This window comes from Hypomesus nipponensis, chromosome 11, assembly GCF_054491055.1.
Source record: "Hypomesus nipponensis isolate SF chromosome 11, ASM5449105v1, whole genome shotgun sequence".
Classification (NCBI taxonomy): Eukaryota; Metazoa; Chordata; class Actinopteri; order Osmeriformes; family Osmeridae; genus Hypomesus; species Hypomesus nipponensis.
In genome coordinates this window covers 16844223-16861886 of record NC_140371.1, presented here as the reverse complement: position 1 = coordinate 16861886, position 17664 = coordinate 16844223, and the positions used below count along the sequence as shown (strand labels likewise).

At 42.1% G+C, this 17664-nt stretch overlaps 3 protein-coding genes across 5 annotated transcripts; 1 reads left to right on the top strand and 2 right to left on the bottom strand.

Annotated features, from left to right (window-relative positions):
• Positions 1-329: 329 nt before the first annotated feature.
• On the bottom strand, positions 330-5671 carry mcmbp (minichromosome maintenance complex binding protein). 2 transcript variants are annotated; one of them, XM_084709681.1, is made up of 17 exons: positions 5485-5671; positions 4863-4948; positions 4573-4713; positions 4134-4175; positions 3689-3778; positions 3436-3565; positions 3192-3331; positions 2985-3082; positions 2705-2877; positions 2466-2589; positions 2234-2351; positions 1967-2132; positions 1611-1744; positions 1252-1332; positions 866-1030; positions 678-766; positions 330-531 (listed from the first exon to the last, which is right to left on the bottom strand). In XM_084709681.1, exons 1-17 carry the CDS (start codon positions 5543-5545, stop codon positions 405-407), a joined length of 1965 nt encoding a protein of 654 aa, XP_084565807.1. In that variant the 5' UTR covers positions 5546-5671; the 3' UTR covers positions 330-404. The 2 variants fall into 2 exon arrangements, with proteins under 2 accessions (XP_084565807.1, XP_084565808.1); XM_084709682.1 differs by lacking the exon at positions 1252-1332.
• Positions 5672-6145: 474 nt separating this feature from the next.
• sec23ip (SEC23 interacting protein) lies at positions 6146-12327 on the top strand. The gene is made up of 18 exons (XM_084709783.1): positions 6146-6416; positions 6811-7304; positions 7430-7637; positions 7796-7989; positions 8156-8245; positions 8339-8459; positions 8577-8666; positions 8795-8936; positions 9048-9256; positions 9347-9456; positions 9574-9744; positions 9858-9953; positions 10067-10228; positions 10379-10534; positions 10678-10780; positions 10909-11094; positions 11253-11427; positions 11557-12327. The coding sequence occupies exons 1-18, from the start codon at positions 6284-6286 to the stop codon at positions 11633-11635; spliced, it is 2919 nt and encodes a 972-aa protein (XP_084565909.1). The 5' UTR covers positions 6146-6283; the 3' UTR covers positions 11636-12327.
• Positions 12053-17259, bottom strand: csgalnact2 (chondroitin sulfate N-acetylgalactosaminyltransferase 2). Of its 2 annotated transcripts, none has more exons than XM_084709784.1 (8): positions 17066-17259; positions 15448-16424; positions 14976-15192; positions 14435-14536; positions 14084-14262; positions 13855-13949; positions 13683-13764; positions 12053-13547 (listed from the first exon to the last, which is right to left on the bottom strand). In XM_084709784.1, exons 2-8 carry the CDS (start codon positions 16097-16099, stop codon positions 13255-13257), a joined length of 1620 nt encoding a protein of 539 aa, XP_084565910.1. In that variant the 5' UTR covers positions 16100-16424; positions 17066-17259; the 3' UTR covers positions 12053-13254. The 2 variants fall into 2 exon arrangements, with proteins under 2 accessions (XP_084565910.1, XP_084565912.1); XM_084709786.1 differs by having other exon boundaries at positions 15448-16252.
• Between the last annotated feature and the right edge of the window lie 405 nt (positions 17260-17664).

Here is a 17664-nt window from a genome sequence, read left to right as displayed (position 1 = left end):
CAAAACAAATAGAATGTAAGTGCATGTTATGGTCTAGGAGGTTGCAATGACGAGCTTCCTATTTTACTGTCCACATCCTGTTATGGTTTTACATCAGTTAGAGACACATCACTATGTATTATAACCTCCAGGAGACCAATGTAAAACACAGCACCATAAACCATTCTCTGATATGCAGAAGCATTGAGATATCAAGTTATCACTGGCTAGGTAATAATTTTTCTTTCACTTTCCTTTTCCCAGCTCTACCTCTACAAAGACCATGTTAATCATCAAATCATCACAGGTACAGCAAAATACATATATTTTTAAAGAGACCAATAACCATCTTATACATGGAAAAAAAAACAAGTTTATTGCAAGATTTTGTTCTTTGTATCAAAATGTTACTCCAGGTTTCCAGATTAAGGCTCATTGCCATTGACACTCTTCTGCTGTTCAGTCCTACTTGTTCGGAGCACCTCTAAGTGCTTGGCTCTCATCCAGCAGTCTCTTGAAAGGGTGGTCTGTCCCAAACTGAGAGACAGCAACCTGAAGAACATTGACCAGAGTGAGCTACTTTAAAACAAAAACTTCCAATTAAAAGCTGCAACAATCCTTTGATTGTGATTTTTCATTGGTATCATTACCATTACTATTCTAAAACCAAACATTTGACAAATGTTGAGTAATCCCACCTTGCCACAACAAGCAGCCTGTGCAGGTCTTCAGCTGAGATACTCTGAGGGTCATCTTTGCGCATGTCTACAAAGTCATCCTCGACTGCCTGGGCAACACAAGATCAGTAGAAAGATTTCACCAACATGCATATGTACCGAGTAGTGACCATGTTACTCCTTCTAGATCACTATGCACAGTGTCTCACCTTGGTGACCTCATCAGAGATGCTGTAGTCCAGGGTTCGTGCCACAGTCAGGTACACACGGTACCTGTTGAGCTGAGATGACATCTGAGCCAACAGGAAGGTACTGAAGTACTCCTCCATGTTGGATGGGGTCACCTGGGGTTGTAGATGCACCTGGCAGTCCGACTGTTGGAGGGGGGTTTACATGGCAACCAGAGGAGAAAAAGAGAAATATAAATAAACTCAGGCAACATAGTGGTCCAGTCTGTCTCGTTTCAGAAGTACGTTTCCTAAATTGAGTTACTAACTATGGCAGCTACTCTGTCAACAATGTGTCTGTATAAGATTTGGATCCTGTTTCATATACTTATGCAAAGGGGAACTGAACTTTTGATCTGCCCTGAGACCTTTATTCCACACTGTCCTTCACTGCAGCCAAACAGGCGGCCTATTCTGACGCCTCTCCCTGGATTGTCCCTACGGCACAGCTGCGCCCATGGCAACACATTAGACCAGCACACAGGAATAGCACACGCCGCATTCCTCAGGCTGTTCGCAACAAAGTGAAGGCAAGTCTAAAGCCAGACCACGCGGACAGCTACCAGGGACCAATGGGAAGTGAGACAGCAGCATGACACTGAATGGAAACAACCCACTGTGAGTGTCCGTCTCCTGAGGGCCCTGGCTGAAACCAAACACGGCCTCTACTTTGCAGGGGTGTCGCAATCCTGCGCCCTCTTGTGTTCACAGGGCCCCATGTTCTCACCGGTAGCAGTGAGCGGCCTTCTGACGAGATGAGCACGTTAATATTGCAGGGGAATTCCATCTGGTGGTAGTTGAAGTCATAATCAACCTTCTGCCAGGATATTAGGTTCCCTAGGGCAGTGACGTTGCGTACACCTACAGCAGGACATACAAAAGTCAATATAAAATTATTAGCAATGTTTAAATGACACTGAAGTTAATGTTCAACCACTGCCATTAGCAAACAAGCAAAACAAAAAAAGGCCCACCATGTGCATTCCTAATGCCACATCTATATGATGTAAATCGGAGTCCGTTTCAGAAAGATTTCAAGGCGTCTGCTCCACAGTGCCGACCCACGGGTCCTGGAGCGCTCACCTGAGGTGTCTAGTTGCCCCTGCTCCAGCTGCGTCTCATCAAGGTAGAGGGAGGTGTTGTTTGACAACTGCAGCGCTCCACTCACCAGCCTGTTGGCCACATAGTCTTTCCTAGGCACCAGTCGCAGTCTGTTCATGTTCTGTAGGCTCATACATAAACGATACGACTGCCGAGGGGATGGAATGGAAAAACAAAATACGTTAGCACACTGATTTGGAAGACCAAACTAACTCAAAACAACAGAAGACACAACGGATGTTGACTCACACAAGGGACGAGCTGTTGGATGATTGTATACAGTTTCTCTGTGTACGGAGAGGTGGTTGGACAGCCACTCAGATTCAAGCTGAATTTGCCCAGAGGAAGAACATCCCTCCTGCTATACCTAATAAGAAACCAATATGAAGAACATTTAGCTTTGGGGTAAAAAGAATATACAAAGTCTATGGTTGTGGAGGATACACATGGCTAAGGATTAAAGATGGCCTGGTCCACTCACACACTGGATATGAGATGCAGTATAAGGTACTCTGCGGCCAGTCCATCTCCCAGGAGGATGTGAGTCAAGTATGCCTGCAGCTCAGCTCTCACCGAGGTCATCTCGCTTAGGAACGATGAGAAAACTGAAAGAGAGAGGCCTAAATTAGACCCGACACATTACGGCTATATACATCTACGCTTTTACACTATAGCAATAAAAATAGACAATGTATATGCTAACTAGGTGGGTGGTCTTACCTGTGCTGTTGTCTTCCAGAGGTGCAGAGGGCAGCAGAGGGTTGTTGTGTTGCAGACGTTTGGCAAAGAGCATGTGGAGGCGAGGCACCAGTGATGCAGGTGGGCTGTGGGCTCGCTGCTCCTCTACGGTCTCCATACTCTCCACAGGGTCCAGCAACGATGAGGCCAGGTCTCTTTTTATAAACAGCGACGTGCAACATCAATCCAACAAACATAAAAAATATACACACGACAGGACAACTGTGTGGGACAGGGATGTATTCTAAAAGAAGACCCTTACTTTTCCTCTGGCACCCCGCTCAGGACAGGACTCATGGAGAGGATCCCATAAACCTCAATCGTGTCATTCAGTTTGAAGCTGTCCGACTCCTCGTAGACCTGGAAATCCATGAGTAGTACCACATAAATACCGATGTGAATCGGTTGCCTGGGCCACAGAAACACTGGGGAGAAAGCGTCGACAGGACCCTACAGGAAGATGTACTACCTTCACTAGACAGGCTGGGCCCCTCTCCCCTGGCAACGGGAAGTTGAGATCCAGATGAGAGGAGCAGTCTGACGGGGTTGTGGTCTGGTTGGCGGGGGCCTCCGTCTCCTGCCTTTTGGAATCCCCGTTGCCATGGTGCTCTGCAGAAGGAATGGAGACGCGTTCACACAAGTCAAACGGTCTTCTTCGGTGCCAAGTACCTAGTAAATCTTCATCTCAATGTATGCTTGAAAATCTTCTGTACCAATGTGTGATTCCCTTTGCTTCTGGGGTTGTGTGTCCATGTCATCATCCTCTTCGTAGCTGCGCTTTTGTCTGCTGGGGACGTAAGAGGTGGAAGGGACCACTCTTGCTTGGCTAGAGCAGGCATAACTGTGTGACAGTTAAGGGAAACTCAATATAATGGCCACCTAGCAATTCGTACCAAATAATCAATCACCTGTAAAATAAAAACACAGTTTAGGAAGTGTTTTGATTACATCAAATCGAAAGGATATATCTTTTGCCCATTGGCTTTCTCCTGGGACAGGGACACAATAGAAGGTCTGTCTCTCGGAAGTCACATTGTTTCTGGAATTCAAATCCACCTTTAAAAACACACAGCACAGGTTAAGAAAGTCATTTTAGTATTTTAAGTCAACAGGTACTATGTCGTTGTTACGCCCCCTCCAATGGCTCAGGAAAGGAGGAGCGCGCAACTGCCCAAGGCCGCACAGTGGTGAGGGGAAACAGGAGGATAGTGCCAATAACTGAAATGCCACAAACAGCAATGCCGTGCACACAGGAGCTCTCCTGATTATATAATATATACTGATATAATAATATATAATATAATAGCATCACATTGTTGTATTACATTCAATAGTAGAACAAAGCAGTACAATTAACAAATTGTAATTGTAAAATTAACAAATCAACAAAATAAAAGTATAATGGACTTACCCCACACTCTGTAACATCTTTATACTTTCCACATTTCAAAACCTGAAGTAAAACATTTTTCATGTAAAATATGTCTTGCATGTTCATTTCAATTATCTACAGTAATGCAAGTCCTTTTTTGTCAGCAATGCATTTCATGTTGACGTATTATTGAGAGACTTGTTGTTCTTGTTGGCTCGTTATAACGGATTTAAACTTTTTGAACTCGCTGTGAAATATTTTACTGTTGATTGTTCTTCTACAGGTTCACTGTTGCACTTTTCATGTTTTGGCTGCTTGCAATGTTTGGGGCTACCTCATTGTTATGATCAGTGACCTATGCTCTTTTGTAAAGCTCTCTCTTGGAAGTCGCTTTGGATAAAAGCGCCTGCTAAATGCATAAATGTGAATGTGATGTAAATGTATTTACTCTAGAAATAGAACTGTCAGAAATACTTACTTTGGCATTGTTAGAGGGCTCAACAGTCTCATACACCCCCATATAGAACTCTGGGTCAAACATGTCTTGGATTAAACAACGGAATTTCACCAGACTGTCAGGTTTCAGGTAATGCAGAGGGACATCATTCAATGAGGGAACCTATATGGAGGAATAAGAAATGGATAGTAACATGTTACAATAGTTCAAAAAGGGAGGCATAGCCATTACATATTTGTAATGCACAGCAAATTCAATGGCATGTTAATCTGGTTGAAAACAATAACATTTGTGTTAGGGCATGACCTTACCCAGGTATGGGCCTCTTTTTCTTTCAGCTTGTCTTTGAAATACTCCACAACTTTTGAACCCCATTGGGGGTTTGAGTTTCTCTGGGCTGTAAAGTAACAAATGATATAGTCACAAATATAGAAACATAGGATCTGTGGTATCTCACCGTGGGTGAAGCTGACTGACAGTAACACTCACTAGCTGCATTCAGATTAAATGGAAAGTGAAACATTTGAAGTGTCATTGTCACTCTGGACGCGAACAGGGTCACTCCAAATAAAAAGGTTAACGTTTTCCAATCTGGCTTCATAACGTGACAAGAGTTTGCAAACGTTTACAGTACGATCTACAATTATCCAAATAACAGTCTTAAAACATTGCTGTGTTGGTGGGTCAGCTAGCTTGCTAACTGGGCATTGTGATAAAAAGAACTAGTCTAACAACATGTGTGAACAATAAAGTTGTATTGTTCTAAAATAATGTACGTTTTGATGGTTTGAAATCATCATATCGAACAAAGTTTCTGAACCAGACCCTAATCTAGCCGAGAAGAGGAAGAGTAGCACAGCCAGCCAGCGCATGCTGTTCTAGCTAGCTAGCTAACTATCAATTTTAGCTTTCAGCGTTTCGTTTGTTTCTTACCAAACATGCCTTCGACAACACCCATTGGGTTGTTTATCCAGTCATGAGTAGAAGGCATCATTAGGCAGAATCAGTATGATTAATCGGTAAAATAAGTGTCACAACAACGTAAAATTATAGAGTTAGCTAGTCAGACACCAACTTTGTCCAATTTGACTGTCAAGGCAGGACCACTCTGTGGCGGGAAAATTACGTCATGAGAACTTAGGCGAAACTTTCACTGTACGTCATCATATTCAACACGAAAAGCTCAGGAAAATGTGCACACAATAACAAAGAAGATTATGTGTCCTTGGTTGTGTCATGTTGTTAGATTCAAATATTCAATATATTTAACATGAACGTTGTACCAATAAAAATATATTTGAAGGGAAAGCACCAAAGTCAAATGTACCCTGACTACCCCGGCTGAGAAACTGCTTTATATCTTGCACAGTCGGGGTGTGATTCTTTTGAACTAGACCAGATTTTTTGTGAGATTGTATCATATGTAATATTACCAACTTAATAAAGTTCTACGACAATTTGCTTTTAGTAGATTTTTTCTGCTACTTTTTTGCTAATAGTTCTCCACACCAGCAGGGGCAGCAGCACTGTGCTTTTTCGTATGTTTCAACACAACCGGTGTACAGTAGGCCTAAGCCACGTACTAGTACTAGTTCAGCAGAGCTATCATCATGTTTACAAATCAGTGGATACTCTTGAACGCAGGAACGAAACTTTCCTCCCATATCCGGGTTGTGAACTAATGACTGCTCCGGCAGTGGGATAAGCTTGGCTACGTGTAATTTGGCTGAAAATGGCTGATAGGAAAACCAACAATGTGGCCAATTCCAGCTCAAATTTACTGTTTACTACGGCACCAGAGTTTAATTTTAATCTGCCGTTTATACCTGTCAGCCAGGCCTCTGGTCCAGTCGTGTTATCGGGAGGTAAGATAAGGCAAATAGGGTATTCATTGGCCAAAGTTAGCAACCTAGCTTGCAGCTAAGTCAGCTTGCTAGTTGAACAACCAAAACAGTTCATTTGACATGTCAGTTGTCGCTTATGGCTGGCTTATCATTAACTCCGAGTAGACCGTGTCTCTGTTTTGGTGTCATTTCACCATATCTAATTATCCAAATACCTTTGTAACCTTAGATAGTGAACAGGGCCGAGAAATGTGTGAATTATAGTAGCCCAGTAGCAGGAAAAATATTTGTACGTAATAAGAATACATGTGAGCAACTTATGAGTGCATGTTAAATGTAAGTGCTGAGATGACAAATAAAAATACATGCAGCTAACTAATGTATGTCACGTTTGTCTGATGTCTTTCTTTTCTAGATGACTCAACAGATGTAGGAGAAGAAGACAGCTTTCTTGGACAGACCTCTGGAAATGCCCCTGCCCCCGCCACTTTTAACTACTTCTCTAATACTGTCACCAACAGCGACCCATTTGCCTCAATTGGGCATCAGCCATGCCCACCCCCGGCACTCTCAGTAGCCCCATCAACATCAGGTCCAATCTCTGTACCCAGTGGTTCCATGGTTCCAACTCCTGCACCTCAAACCAACCCGGTGCCACAGTTTGGTGGTGGGGTTTACCAGAACCCAATGGGACGATACACTCCTCCCCCTAGTACAGTGACCCCTCCTCCTCCCCAGCCCAGTCAACAAAGCTACAATCCTTACCGCCACAACCCCATCAGTAGCAGGGCGAAGCCCTATGTTGCAGGGCCAGAGGTTCAGTCCCAGCCTTTTCCACCACAACAAAATCCCTACTCTATTGGCTCTCCAGCTCAAACGTTCCAAACGATGCCCTCCACATATTCTAAGGTAGACAATCCATCTCTTTTGAGCTGTTGGCATTGTTTATCTATTTGACGCCGTGCATGGTAAATAGCTCTGAGGAAGATGCTTGTAGTCAAGTTGAGTCTAAATCTGTGTTATTTTTCTTCTAGCCTCCTACCACACTGATGCAGACACCCCCTCTTGCCCCTACCACTTCTGGAGCATTAGTCCCTGCCAACCCCATGATGCAATACAACTACAACGTCTACGAGCCTGTCCAGCCTCATTGGTTCTTCTGCAAACAAGTGGAATCTAAAAGTGTTTGGCTTCCCTTTAGTATCCTCGACTCTATTCAGCTGGAGGAGATTTATAACTCAGGTTTGGAGGCACATGATGACATATTACTGCAATCTGACTTGGATCATTTGCATTCATCAGGATTCCTATCAAATGAAACCGGTCTAAAGTAGCCAAAATGTTTAATTTGATTGATTTGATGTTACTTAATGTGTAAAAGTTATTTATTTTTCTTCCAGTCCAACCAGACCCTGAGAGCGTGATGGTGTGCACAGACGGCGGTCGCTATGACGTACAGCTGTATGACCGCATCCGGACCGCTGTCTACTGGGAGGAGGAGCCGACCGAGGTCCGGCGCTGCACCTGGTTCTACAAGGGAGACACGGACAGCCGCTTCATTCCTTACTCAGAGGAGTTCAGCGACAAGCTAGAGGTTTGTCCCGTCAACATTACCTCTGATAAGCTGTCAGTACTAAGCAAATGCAGACAGTGCTGGTGAACGCTTTGCTGTACGTGGGGGAAGTTTGTCCTGAGAGATGACTGACCTGACTTGGTGATTGCTGTGATTTTCTTTGAGTGATAATCTGTCTTCTATCCAGGGAGAATATAAGAAAGCTGTGTCCACCAACCAGTGGCATCGACGGCTGGAGTTCCCATCTGGGGAAACCATTGTCATGCACAATCCTAAGGTAACTGGCGTTGTTCTTGACATTTATGTGTTAATTTAGTGGAGTACTGTGTGTCCATAGTTACCAGTGGTTCCCTATCTTTCTGTCTCTTAGGTTATAGTTCAGTTTCAACCCTCCGCCATGCCGGATGAGTGGGGCACGACCCAGGATGGACAGACCAGACCTAGAGTGGTCAAGAGGGGCATCGATGATGACCATGATGAAGTACCTGATGGTAACTCATAATATTATTTCTCTCACTAATTTAATGTTATGAATTAAAGCACACATAAAAAAATGAATAAAATACATCCTATTAAAGTACTTCTACATCTATGTTTGCCAACTCCAGGAGAGATGCCACAGGTGGATCATCTTGTCTTCATGGTCCATGGTATCGGTCCAGTGTGTGATCTGAGGTTCAGGAGCATGGTGGAGTGTGGTATGTAGCTTGTTTTCACCTGTTGTCTTAAATTCCCAAGAGCCAAATCATACTTATAGATGTCTTATCTGTCAAGTAGGATTGAATCATGTTCTGAAATCCATTGTCATTCATTCTTGTCTCGTCAGTGGACGATTTCCGTAGTGTGTCCCTGAAGTTGTTGCAGAGTCACTTTAAGAAAGCCCAGGATGAGCATGTCATCAGCAGGGTGGAGTTCCTTCCTGTCCAGTGGCATACAGCGCTGCATGGAGACGCCACAGGGGTGGACAGGTGACGGACACACAGAGCCATGGTTCATGACTGTGTGAAACCAATTCTCTTTCAGGATTGGCAGATTTACTAATGTTTTGACCCTCTACATGATTATTCTTCCTTTTTCAGGAGGATAAAGAAGATCACCCTGCCCAGTACAGGACGCTTGCGTCATTTTACTAATGAGACCCTGTTAGACGTATTGTTCTACAACAGCCCAACCTACTGCCAGACCATAATGGACACAGTTGCCCAGGAGATTAATAGGATTTATGCCCTGTTCATGCAGAGAAATCCAGATTTCAAAGGAGGTGTTTCAGTGTCTGGACACAGCTTGGGTTAGTCTTGGTGTCAACCTTTATTCAGGCTTTGAAAATGAATGAGAATCATTTGTATTGAATATTGTTTTATGTCCTTGTTATGTCCAGGTTCTCTTATACTATTTGACTTGCTCTCTAATCAGAAGAATTGCTCACCCCTGCAAGGGATGACAACCATGCCCACCTCTAATGGAGGCATCCTGGCAGACAGACAACAGGTGAGAGTTCATAGCCATCACTCAACAACGGAAAACAATCACCTTCATAAATTGTGATAAAAAAAGTTTGTTTCAATTAAAGTACAACTTTAATTTCCAATCTTACTCTCAAATCAGGTGTCTGGCCCCATCTCCCAGGCTAATAGTGCTGCTATCCCACCTGTTGTGGAGGAGGTGCCTAAAGAAGAGTCAGAAGAGCTTGAAGATCTCTCCACTGTGCTGGAGCACCTGGGGTTATGTGACTACCAGAGTACCTTTGAACAGGAGAAGATAGACATTGAGTCTTTTGTAAGAACCCCCTTGCTTGTAATCACATGGCCTATATTGAACATTGATAGGACACTGAATGTCAAGGCACCAGGGATTTATTGACTTATCATCTTTTTCTCCCTCATATCAAGCTGATGTGTACAGTTGATGATCTTAAAGAGATGGGCATTCCCCTGGGACCACGGAAGAAAATAGCCAAATTTGTGAAGGAAAAGGCGAATAAGCAGGTTAGTTAACAGCCTTCTCTGAAAACTCCTCAGTGAAGCCGCCAAACCAAAACCAGTTTAACATGAAGATGTCTCCTCTCTTGTTTGTCACCTATTTGTTGGCCACACACCAGGCAGCACAAGAGAAGGAGGAAGTAAAGGTAGCCAGTCAGGAGGTTGTTGCCACTCAAGTATCGGGGCCCCTCCCAGAACCAAGCGCTATGAAACTTCCTGTAGGCGGTACTGTCTCCTCTATCCATGTGGATTACAACTACTTTGAAGTTGGCACTGGACAGGTAAACCACCTCCCATTTTTGGGCACATCAGTGGAAACTGATGCAACTTATTACATAAATAATCACTTTAAACATTTTACATTGTTGTAAAATGGTATTATACCTTTGCAATGACAATAACAATATCGTTGTCACCCTTCCACTGCTTAGGTATCTGTGGTGTACCACTCTCTGGACTTTGAGCCAGAGAATTTCTTTGCTTTGGGATCTCCAATAGGAATGTTCCTGACAGTCCGAGGGCTGGAGAAGATCGAAGAGACTTACCAGCTGCCCACCTGCAAAGGCTTCTTCAACATCTACCATCCGGTTTGTGAACCCATCTGACTCTATTTGCCCTTGGAGGAATGTGATTGTGCTTATTCATGACATGCCCAAGTCAAAAAGCATTTACTTGTATTTCTAAATCACAAAAACATTTGATATAACAACAAAGTTGTCCTCTGCTTTAGTTGGACCCAGTTGCATACAGGATGGAGCCCATGATAATGCCAGACTTGGATTTGAAGCCTGTTCTCATCCCACATCACAAAGGGAGAAAGAGACTTCATCTTGGTATGGGCATCTACAATAAAGACTTTAATCCTGCTGAATGTGAATTTCCTGACCCATGTCCTGATCAGAAGGTGCATTGCATCATGTTACAGGAGGGTCTAACAAGGGGGGTCTGTTGTCTGTTGCAGAGCTGAAGGAAAGCCTGACTCGTATGGGCTCAGATTTGAAGCACGGCTTCATTAGCTCCCTGAAGAGTGCCTGGCAGACGCTTAATGACTTTGCCCGGGCTCACACATCTTCTGCCCAGCTACAGGCTGAACTAGCCATGGTGGCCAATCAGATCAAAGAGGAGGAGGAGAAGCAGGTGCAGCAGGGTGAGTTTTCTCATTGACACTTGAGGTGGAGTGTCATTGATACAATGGCATATACTTTATTGAATTGAACTGGAACCAAAAATACCCCCTTGTTGGCATTTATTGTTGAAGTATAAATGTTAATGTATATGATTGTGAAACTGTAAATACCCCCTTAGGGTTTGTCACAGAATCCAAGATGGTGGAGAGTCCTGAGCCCCTGCGGGAGGAGGAGCCACAGGTGAAGATAGGAATGTTGAACGCAGGAAATCGCATTGACTACGTTCTACAGGAGAAGCCAATTGAAAGCTTCAACGAGTACCTGTTCGCCCTTCAGAGTCATCTGTGCTACTGGTATGTGGGCAGTTCCATTTTCCTTTGCCATTGTCCTTCAATTTGGCTTTTAGCGAAGATCTTTCTCAACATAAAGTACTTGTAAATGTAACCCCAAATTAATGATATATGATATTTATATTCTTCCAGGGAGTCAGAGGACACAGCTCTTCTTATTCTCAAAGAGATCTACAAGACCATGGGAATACAGCCAGAACATATGCACTGAGGAAATGGACTGGCTGGAGTGGAAAAGAAACCTGCAAATATTAATCAGAAGCCCCCCTACAGCCCCTATCAGCATTGTCAGCTCTTTGATTTGATACATACCTTTTCTGTTAGTATTCTTTTATTTTCTATATATTTCTTGTAGTCAATTGTATTATGATAAATACACTTGTATTATGCCATTTGTCTTAAATTAAGAATTTCTTTTGGCAGATTAGTGGATTCTAAGACCACTAGTTACATTTTATAGAATTAAATTATCGAACTGGTGAAGCTTGCTTGAGATTTACTGCAATGTACAGTATATGGATCCAACTGAGACATTGAGAGAATTTAAACAATTGTGTGACAGAAGGAATTCAAATACTACTATACATTTTATGGTGAAATAAGTCAAAATAAATAGTTTACTTTCACATCAGTTGTTAAGTCTTTTTATTGTATTGGTGTTGAGTAGAGCTCAGTTAAAAACAGAATTCTTAAAAAATAAAAAAATAAAATCTAGACTACAGAACCATGCAGCAGGGTAAAATAGTTGGAAGGGCAATGTTTAACAGAACAAGGAACAGAAATGCAACAAAACTGGCATATTTGTGTACAAAAAAATGCAACCGTAACTTATCCATTTGTAATAATGTTCATCTTTAGTTTTTGAAGACATTTAACAAAATAAAGAGCTATCTGGTAAGGTCACATTCTTGCAAGTGTAAATATCTCTTTCCAGCAATGTTTTTCTTAGCAGAAATGATCAGGACCAACATGTACTATTTTCAGTTGTGAATGCTGCTCTATGTATTGTCATTAATTTTAATCAATGACATCAACCTCAAAGAGGTATAGAGTATAATCTCATCTTTCATATCCCCACACCCAGCTAGTAGGCACACGTATTGTATTATAAAAACATAAACCATTAGAATTATGTACACAGAAAAGTTATGTACATGTGTTAATAATCCTGGATTTACCACAGCGCAATTGTCATTTAATGGCTCAATCATGAATGGTTCAACCCAGCTCTAGGAATCATTTTCTTTGGAGATGAATATAAATTAGGAATATTTATGGACTGTATGCTTTTTAGCAGATTTCTATTTATTTTATCACATTCCAAGCAGTAGCAGAAAACATTGACTGATTGTCCCTTTCCATAAAGCCTGTGCTAATATAAAAAAGATCCCTTTTTATCATCATTTAAACCCAGGTTTCCTGTGAATAAAAAATAAAATATGGCTTGAGACTGGCATGGGACAACAAACTTTTTTAAAACATTTTTTACAGGGACCCAATCCTTAGTTTGGTTGGACCACCGCCTGATAGTTTAGTCCAAACTTTACAGATGTTTAGTCTTTTGATGTTAATGCAGATAGTGCTATTCAGGTCTATCACTTAGATTTTTCACATTTATCAATGTAACTGTACATTTTAGTACATTCATCTGTGTCTTCAGCTAAACTATAACAAATAACTGGAGGTTTTTGTGTAAACAGCTTTTTTCTATAGTGCATTTTAATAATTAACCATATTTAGTACTGCCATTCTGATGTCTTCTAAAACATCAGCGACTGGACTGTAAGTTGCACAAAGGGACAAAGACATCCACGTTGGAAACAAACCGGTTCAGTCATCTGCTTTGATCTGAGTCTTGAAGGCCTGCTTGCGAAGGTGATTCTCAATCTCCTCTCGGAACACCAGCATGCCCAGGTGGGAGTGTGAGGCCTCGTTCATGGCTTTGGACTGAATGCACATGCGATACTGCTCTGGTGTCAACTCATCTGCACACTGCTTCTCATGCCACAAGTGAAATAGACCTGATACCGGTGTTCGCATCACAATTAAGTCGCTTCGAAGGTATTTCCTGTACAAGTGGACGTCTTCCACACCCCAACCTTTCACTTCAAGATCAAAACCGCCTGGAAAGCAAATCACACATCAAGTTCTCTATTGTAGCTGCCTGACTAATTGCTTTCTCAGATGAAATATTCAATACTACCTACTGTATATTATGAAACTGTCTGAGCTTTACTGAGCTTATCAACATGGCTTACCAATGTTGAGGAAGTCTGAGCGGTATTGGCATGTCATTCCAAAGCCAAAGTCTCTCCAGAAACCAGCATCTTTCTTATGAATCTGCATAAAAAGGCAGCTTGTCATTGGATACATAAACACCAGGCAAAAAAAACAAATACTTATACATTAAAAAGTGTATTTTGTACTCACAAGCTGGTTTTCAATAGGGGGGGCTAGTTCCAAATTTCCATAAACTATGGCAGGATTGTACAAACTGAAAACCACTGGATAAAATACTTTCTTGTCTACAAAATAAAACAAGAGAAAAAAGAAAGTTTAGTTTGTCATAACACATATACCATCACAACCAATATTGTACAAGCATCAGAAGACCACTATATTAAAAAAAATATATATACACATAATTTCATAGACCTACTTGGAGCAGAGTTCAGACGGCAAGTGTTGAGGAACTCCAGTGTGAAGTAGATATCCACGTCACAGAAGAACATCAACACATCACCCTTCTTCCAGGCATGGGCTCCAATGTCAAGACCTCTGCCCCTGGAAAACTCCTCGTCCACTGGGATGAGGGTGTAGTTAGAGAAGTCCTCCTCCCTGGTGAAGAAATGAAATAACAATGTTAACAAATCAAGGAGGAACAGCTGTCACATATATCCAGGAGACTATGGATACAGAGATTTTTGAGAACCATTTGTACAATGTGATAAATTGAAAGAGCAGGTAGAATGTGTTTGGATGTGAAATAATTCAGAATATGAGAACAAACCTGGACATCTTTTCTAAAGAGGACTTAACCTCTTGTAAGCCCTCCCGTCCAAAGTAAACCACGGTCAGATGCACTTGTCTATCATGTTGGATACAAACTTCCCTGCAAAAAAAAAGAGTAGCCTTTAAAAAAGTCATACTTAAAGGCAGGGTAGGCAATGTTGTTGAGAAGCACTTTTTGTCACATTTGCTAAAATACTAAAATAACTTCACATCCTGATAGAAACTATTGAAACTAAAATTACACAAATCTGTTGGTGTCGCAAGACTGTAATAAACATGACCAATAATTAAGGTCGGACCGGCAAAAATGATTGGACACTATTCAGACCAAATACAATGATGTTGGTCCAAAAACTTGCCAATTCTGCCTTCAATGTATCTTTAGGTACATCTATTCTATCTATTTTTAACAGGCAATACAATATATGTCAACCTATTAACCAATCAGGCTTGGTAAATATATGAAAATAATCAATAGTATAATTTATGGAATACATACATATTTTTAAAATATAATGAAAATGATATATCAATCACACCTGAAGTTGTGTAGGAACTGTGAGAAGGTTTCTGTTCTGCCTGCCAGTGGCACAATTATGTTGATTATGATCCCTGATGTCTCCACAGATGTGCTCCTGACCTTCATCAAAGGACCAAATGGACGGAAAAGAGTGATGTGCCGGAAGCTGCTGGAATCCTCTTTTGCAAAGTAGAGTTCATAGAGCGTGCCTTTGTCCCGTTCAGTCCTGTATAGCCCTGCACGAATATCAGAATAAGTCAAAATGGACAAAAGATTACGTCTGGTCGTCTTGTCTTATCTGTGGTGCCGGTGCACTTTATATGTTTCACTGTGGGAGAGTGGGCAACGTTCTATCGATTCCTTTTTATGTCTTGGCGTGAAGAAATTGACAATAAAGCTACTTGAACTTGAACGTCAAGCATTCCACAAATATGCCCTTATAACAGCTACTTTTCAGTAACAGATTCACACATGGTCAGGGTCCTTCTTACCCTCGGTGAAGTGGTTCTCTGTGTAGGTCTGCCTCTGCATGGGTGCTTCATCCTCCTGGCCATCCTCCTCATCTGGGTTGTTAATGACATCCAGAGCTGCTTCTATGACCTCAACTAGCTCATCTCTGCGATCCTTACGAACAGGCTTCTCCTCTGGGTGCCGCGTCAGCCCCATCTCCAGCTGATACACCTTGGTGGAGGTGAAGCTCTCAAAAGGGACAAGAGCGTACTCACTGGGCAAGCGCGCACCCGTGTTCACCTCTGCCTTGTCAATTTGAGAATGGAGGTATTCCAGGAGGTCTCCAGGCTCTTGGTCCTTGTTGTCAGCCAACCCCTGTATCCCAGGGAGCTCCTTCCTGTCCTGCAGCACCTTCAGCTTCTCACTCATCTCCTGGAGCTCCTGCTTGAGCTGGGCAATCTGACGCTTGAGGCTGGTGGTGCGGCTGACATGGTGCTCCTCTTGCTCCTGCAGCAGAGCTTGGCAGTACTCCTTACTATAGGGCTCGGCACCCAGGCCAGGTAGCATCAGGCTGACGTCTGCTGGGGGGGTGCACTCAAGCAGGTAGGCAAACAACAACAGCACCAGGAGCAGGAAGAGACCAAGGAGCAGCCAGCGTGCCCGGCCCTGCAGAGTTAACCTTCGCCTGGGCATCACGCTTTCATCAGATCTAAGTGTGGGACGTCTTCATTTTCTTCAAATTCTGCTAAACCTCCCCAAGAATGACAGTTCACCCTTGTTGTAATGCATCAAGTCCTCATAAATAGTATGTTTAGCCAAACATACTAATGTGGCAGACAATATATCCTTGAACAGAGAAAGCCAGATTGATCACTATAAAAAGTGAATGTCATTTCATTTCATTCTGCCCATTTTGGTTGGTGAGAAGCAATTCGAGTGAGTTGTTGATCAAATGTCGTTTACAGAAGCAAACATTCTTTGCCTTACTTAGTTAGGATTGACACCCTATAAAATTTGACTAGGAACAGAAAACAAAGGCGAAATAGTTGGCAATGAGTTGTACGATGCAAGACACTGACTCATTCAAATACTACAAAAATGTTAATGCAATACAGTGCAATACAGCAATACATTTAACTTAAATACAGGTCAGTAACTTAGTTAACTCGGCTCAAGTGATGCGCTGCATGAACTGAATCAGACCCAATGACAACAACTTCTGTCAGATAGCTTTGCTAGCCTAGGCTAACACTCCAAAATCGGAGACTCTTTTATAGCTAGCTATCTTTAGGGTTTACAGATTAGGGATGCTGTCTAATGTGGAATCATATACATTGTCACTATTTTAGCTAGTTAGCCTGCAAATACTATGGTGGTTCATCGCCAGCTCAATTCCAGAAAAATACCCAGCTACAGTCCCTAGCTAGCCTAGCGATAAACACTAGCCAGCCGGCTTTGTGCCCGAAGCTAGCCACCTAACTAGCTCTACTCTTCTGTTGATTAAATTATCGAGTGCGAAAATGTGCAAACGTTAGGCGAAATAACTGAGGAGTGACAGAAACACAGCCAGAGCTACAATTATGAAAGTTTTGTATTTGTCTCGATATGTTTCAATCGGTTGGTTTAAATTATTTTGCCATAGCTAGCAGGCTAACTCACCAGGAAGAGATGCCCCTTCTCTCATCTTCATGTAAATGCCACGGAGTACAGACTGTATCTAGATCCACTTTACCCAGATGAAAAAACCCCGTACTGTTTGTTTAGTTAGTACAAAAAAGAAGCAACAACTAGAAATACCTTTTTCTTTTGACATTGTGTGTATAAGACAGTATTTAAAAACAGTTTTATAAAAGCGCCATAGCTCTTTATATATCTTTGAGCAGACTCTCGTACTGTGTGTACATTGGATTTAAATACCAGCAAGTGCCGCACTCAAATATGAGCAGTCAAGGCTACTGAGATGAAAGATAACTGATCCAATACCTAAAGTTCATTTTGGCTCCCCAGTCCGTGTTTATAAAAACTATTGAACACACTTCCCACGAATATTTTGGTGCTTTGTCAATGTTAAAATTTAAGGTTTAAGGTAGATTTAAGGTTTAGTGCTCTACTTTCCCATAGCTCAATATTCTAAGAGTAATTTGCAATTTTTTGCTTGCTTGTGTAAACCAATGTAATCATTGAGGAAGAAAAATGCAATTAAGCCTGTTATGTGTAAACAGACTGTATATATTTCATTGTTTATTGACTGCAACAAA

Coding starts and splice junctions, on each gene's coding strand:
- mcmbp (XM_084709681.1), bottom strand. CDS start 5,545: ATGATGCCTTCTACTCATGACTGGATAAACAACCCAATGGGTGTTGTC. Junction 4,714..4,862: donor AAAAAGAGGCCCATACCTGG/GTAAGGTCATGC, acceptor TCCTCCATATAG/GTTCCCTCATTGAATGATGT. Junction 1,031..1,251: donor AAGGACAGTGTGGAATAAAG/GTCTCAGGGCAG, acceptor CCCCTCCAACAG/TCGGACTGCCAGGTGCATCT.
- sec23ip (XM_084709783.1), top strand. CDS start 6,284: ATGGCTGATAGGAAAACCAACAATGTGGCCAATTCCAGCTCAAATTTA. Junction 7,305..7,429: donor TGCCCTCCACATATTCTAAG/GTAGACAATCCA, acceptor TTTTTCTTCTAG/CCTCCTACCACACTGATGCA. Junction 8,460..8,576: donor CCATGATGAAGTACCTGATG/GTAACTCATAAT, acceptor TGCCAACTCCAG/GAGAGATGCCACAGGTGGAT.
- csgalnact2 (XM_084709784.1), bottom strand. CDS start 16,099: ATGCCCAGGCGAAGGTTAACTCTGCAGGGCCGGGCACGCTGGCTGCTC. Junction 14,537..14,975: donor CAGTTCCTACACAACTTCAG/GTGTGATTGATA, acceptor TTTTTTTTGCAG/GGAAGTTTGTATCCAACATG. Junction 13,950..14,083: donor CCGTCTGAACTCTGCTCCAA/GTAGGTCTATGA, acceptor TTTATTTTGTAG/ACAAGAAAGTATTTTATCCA.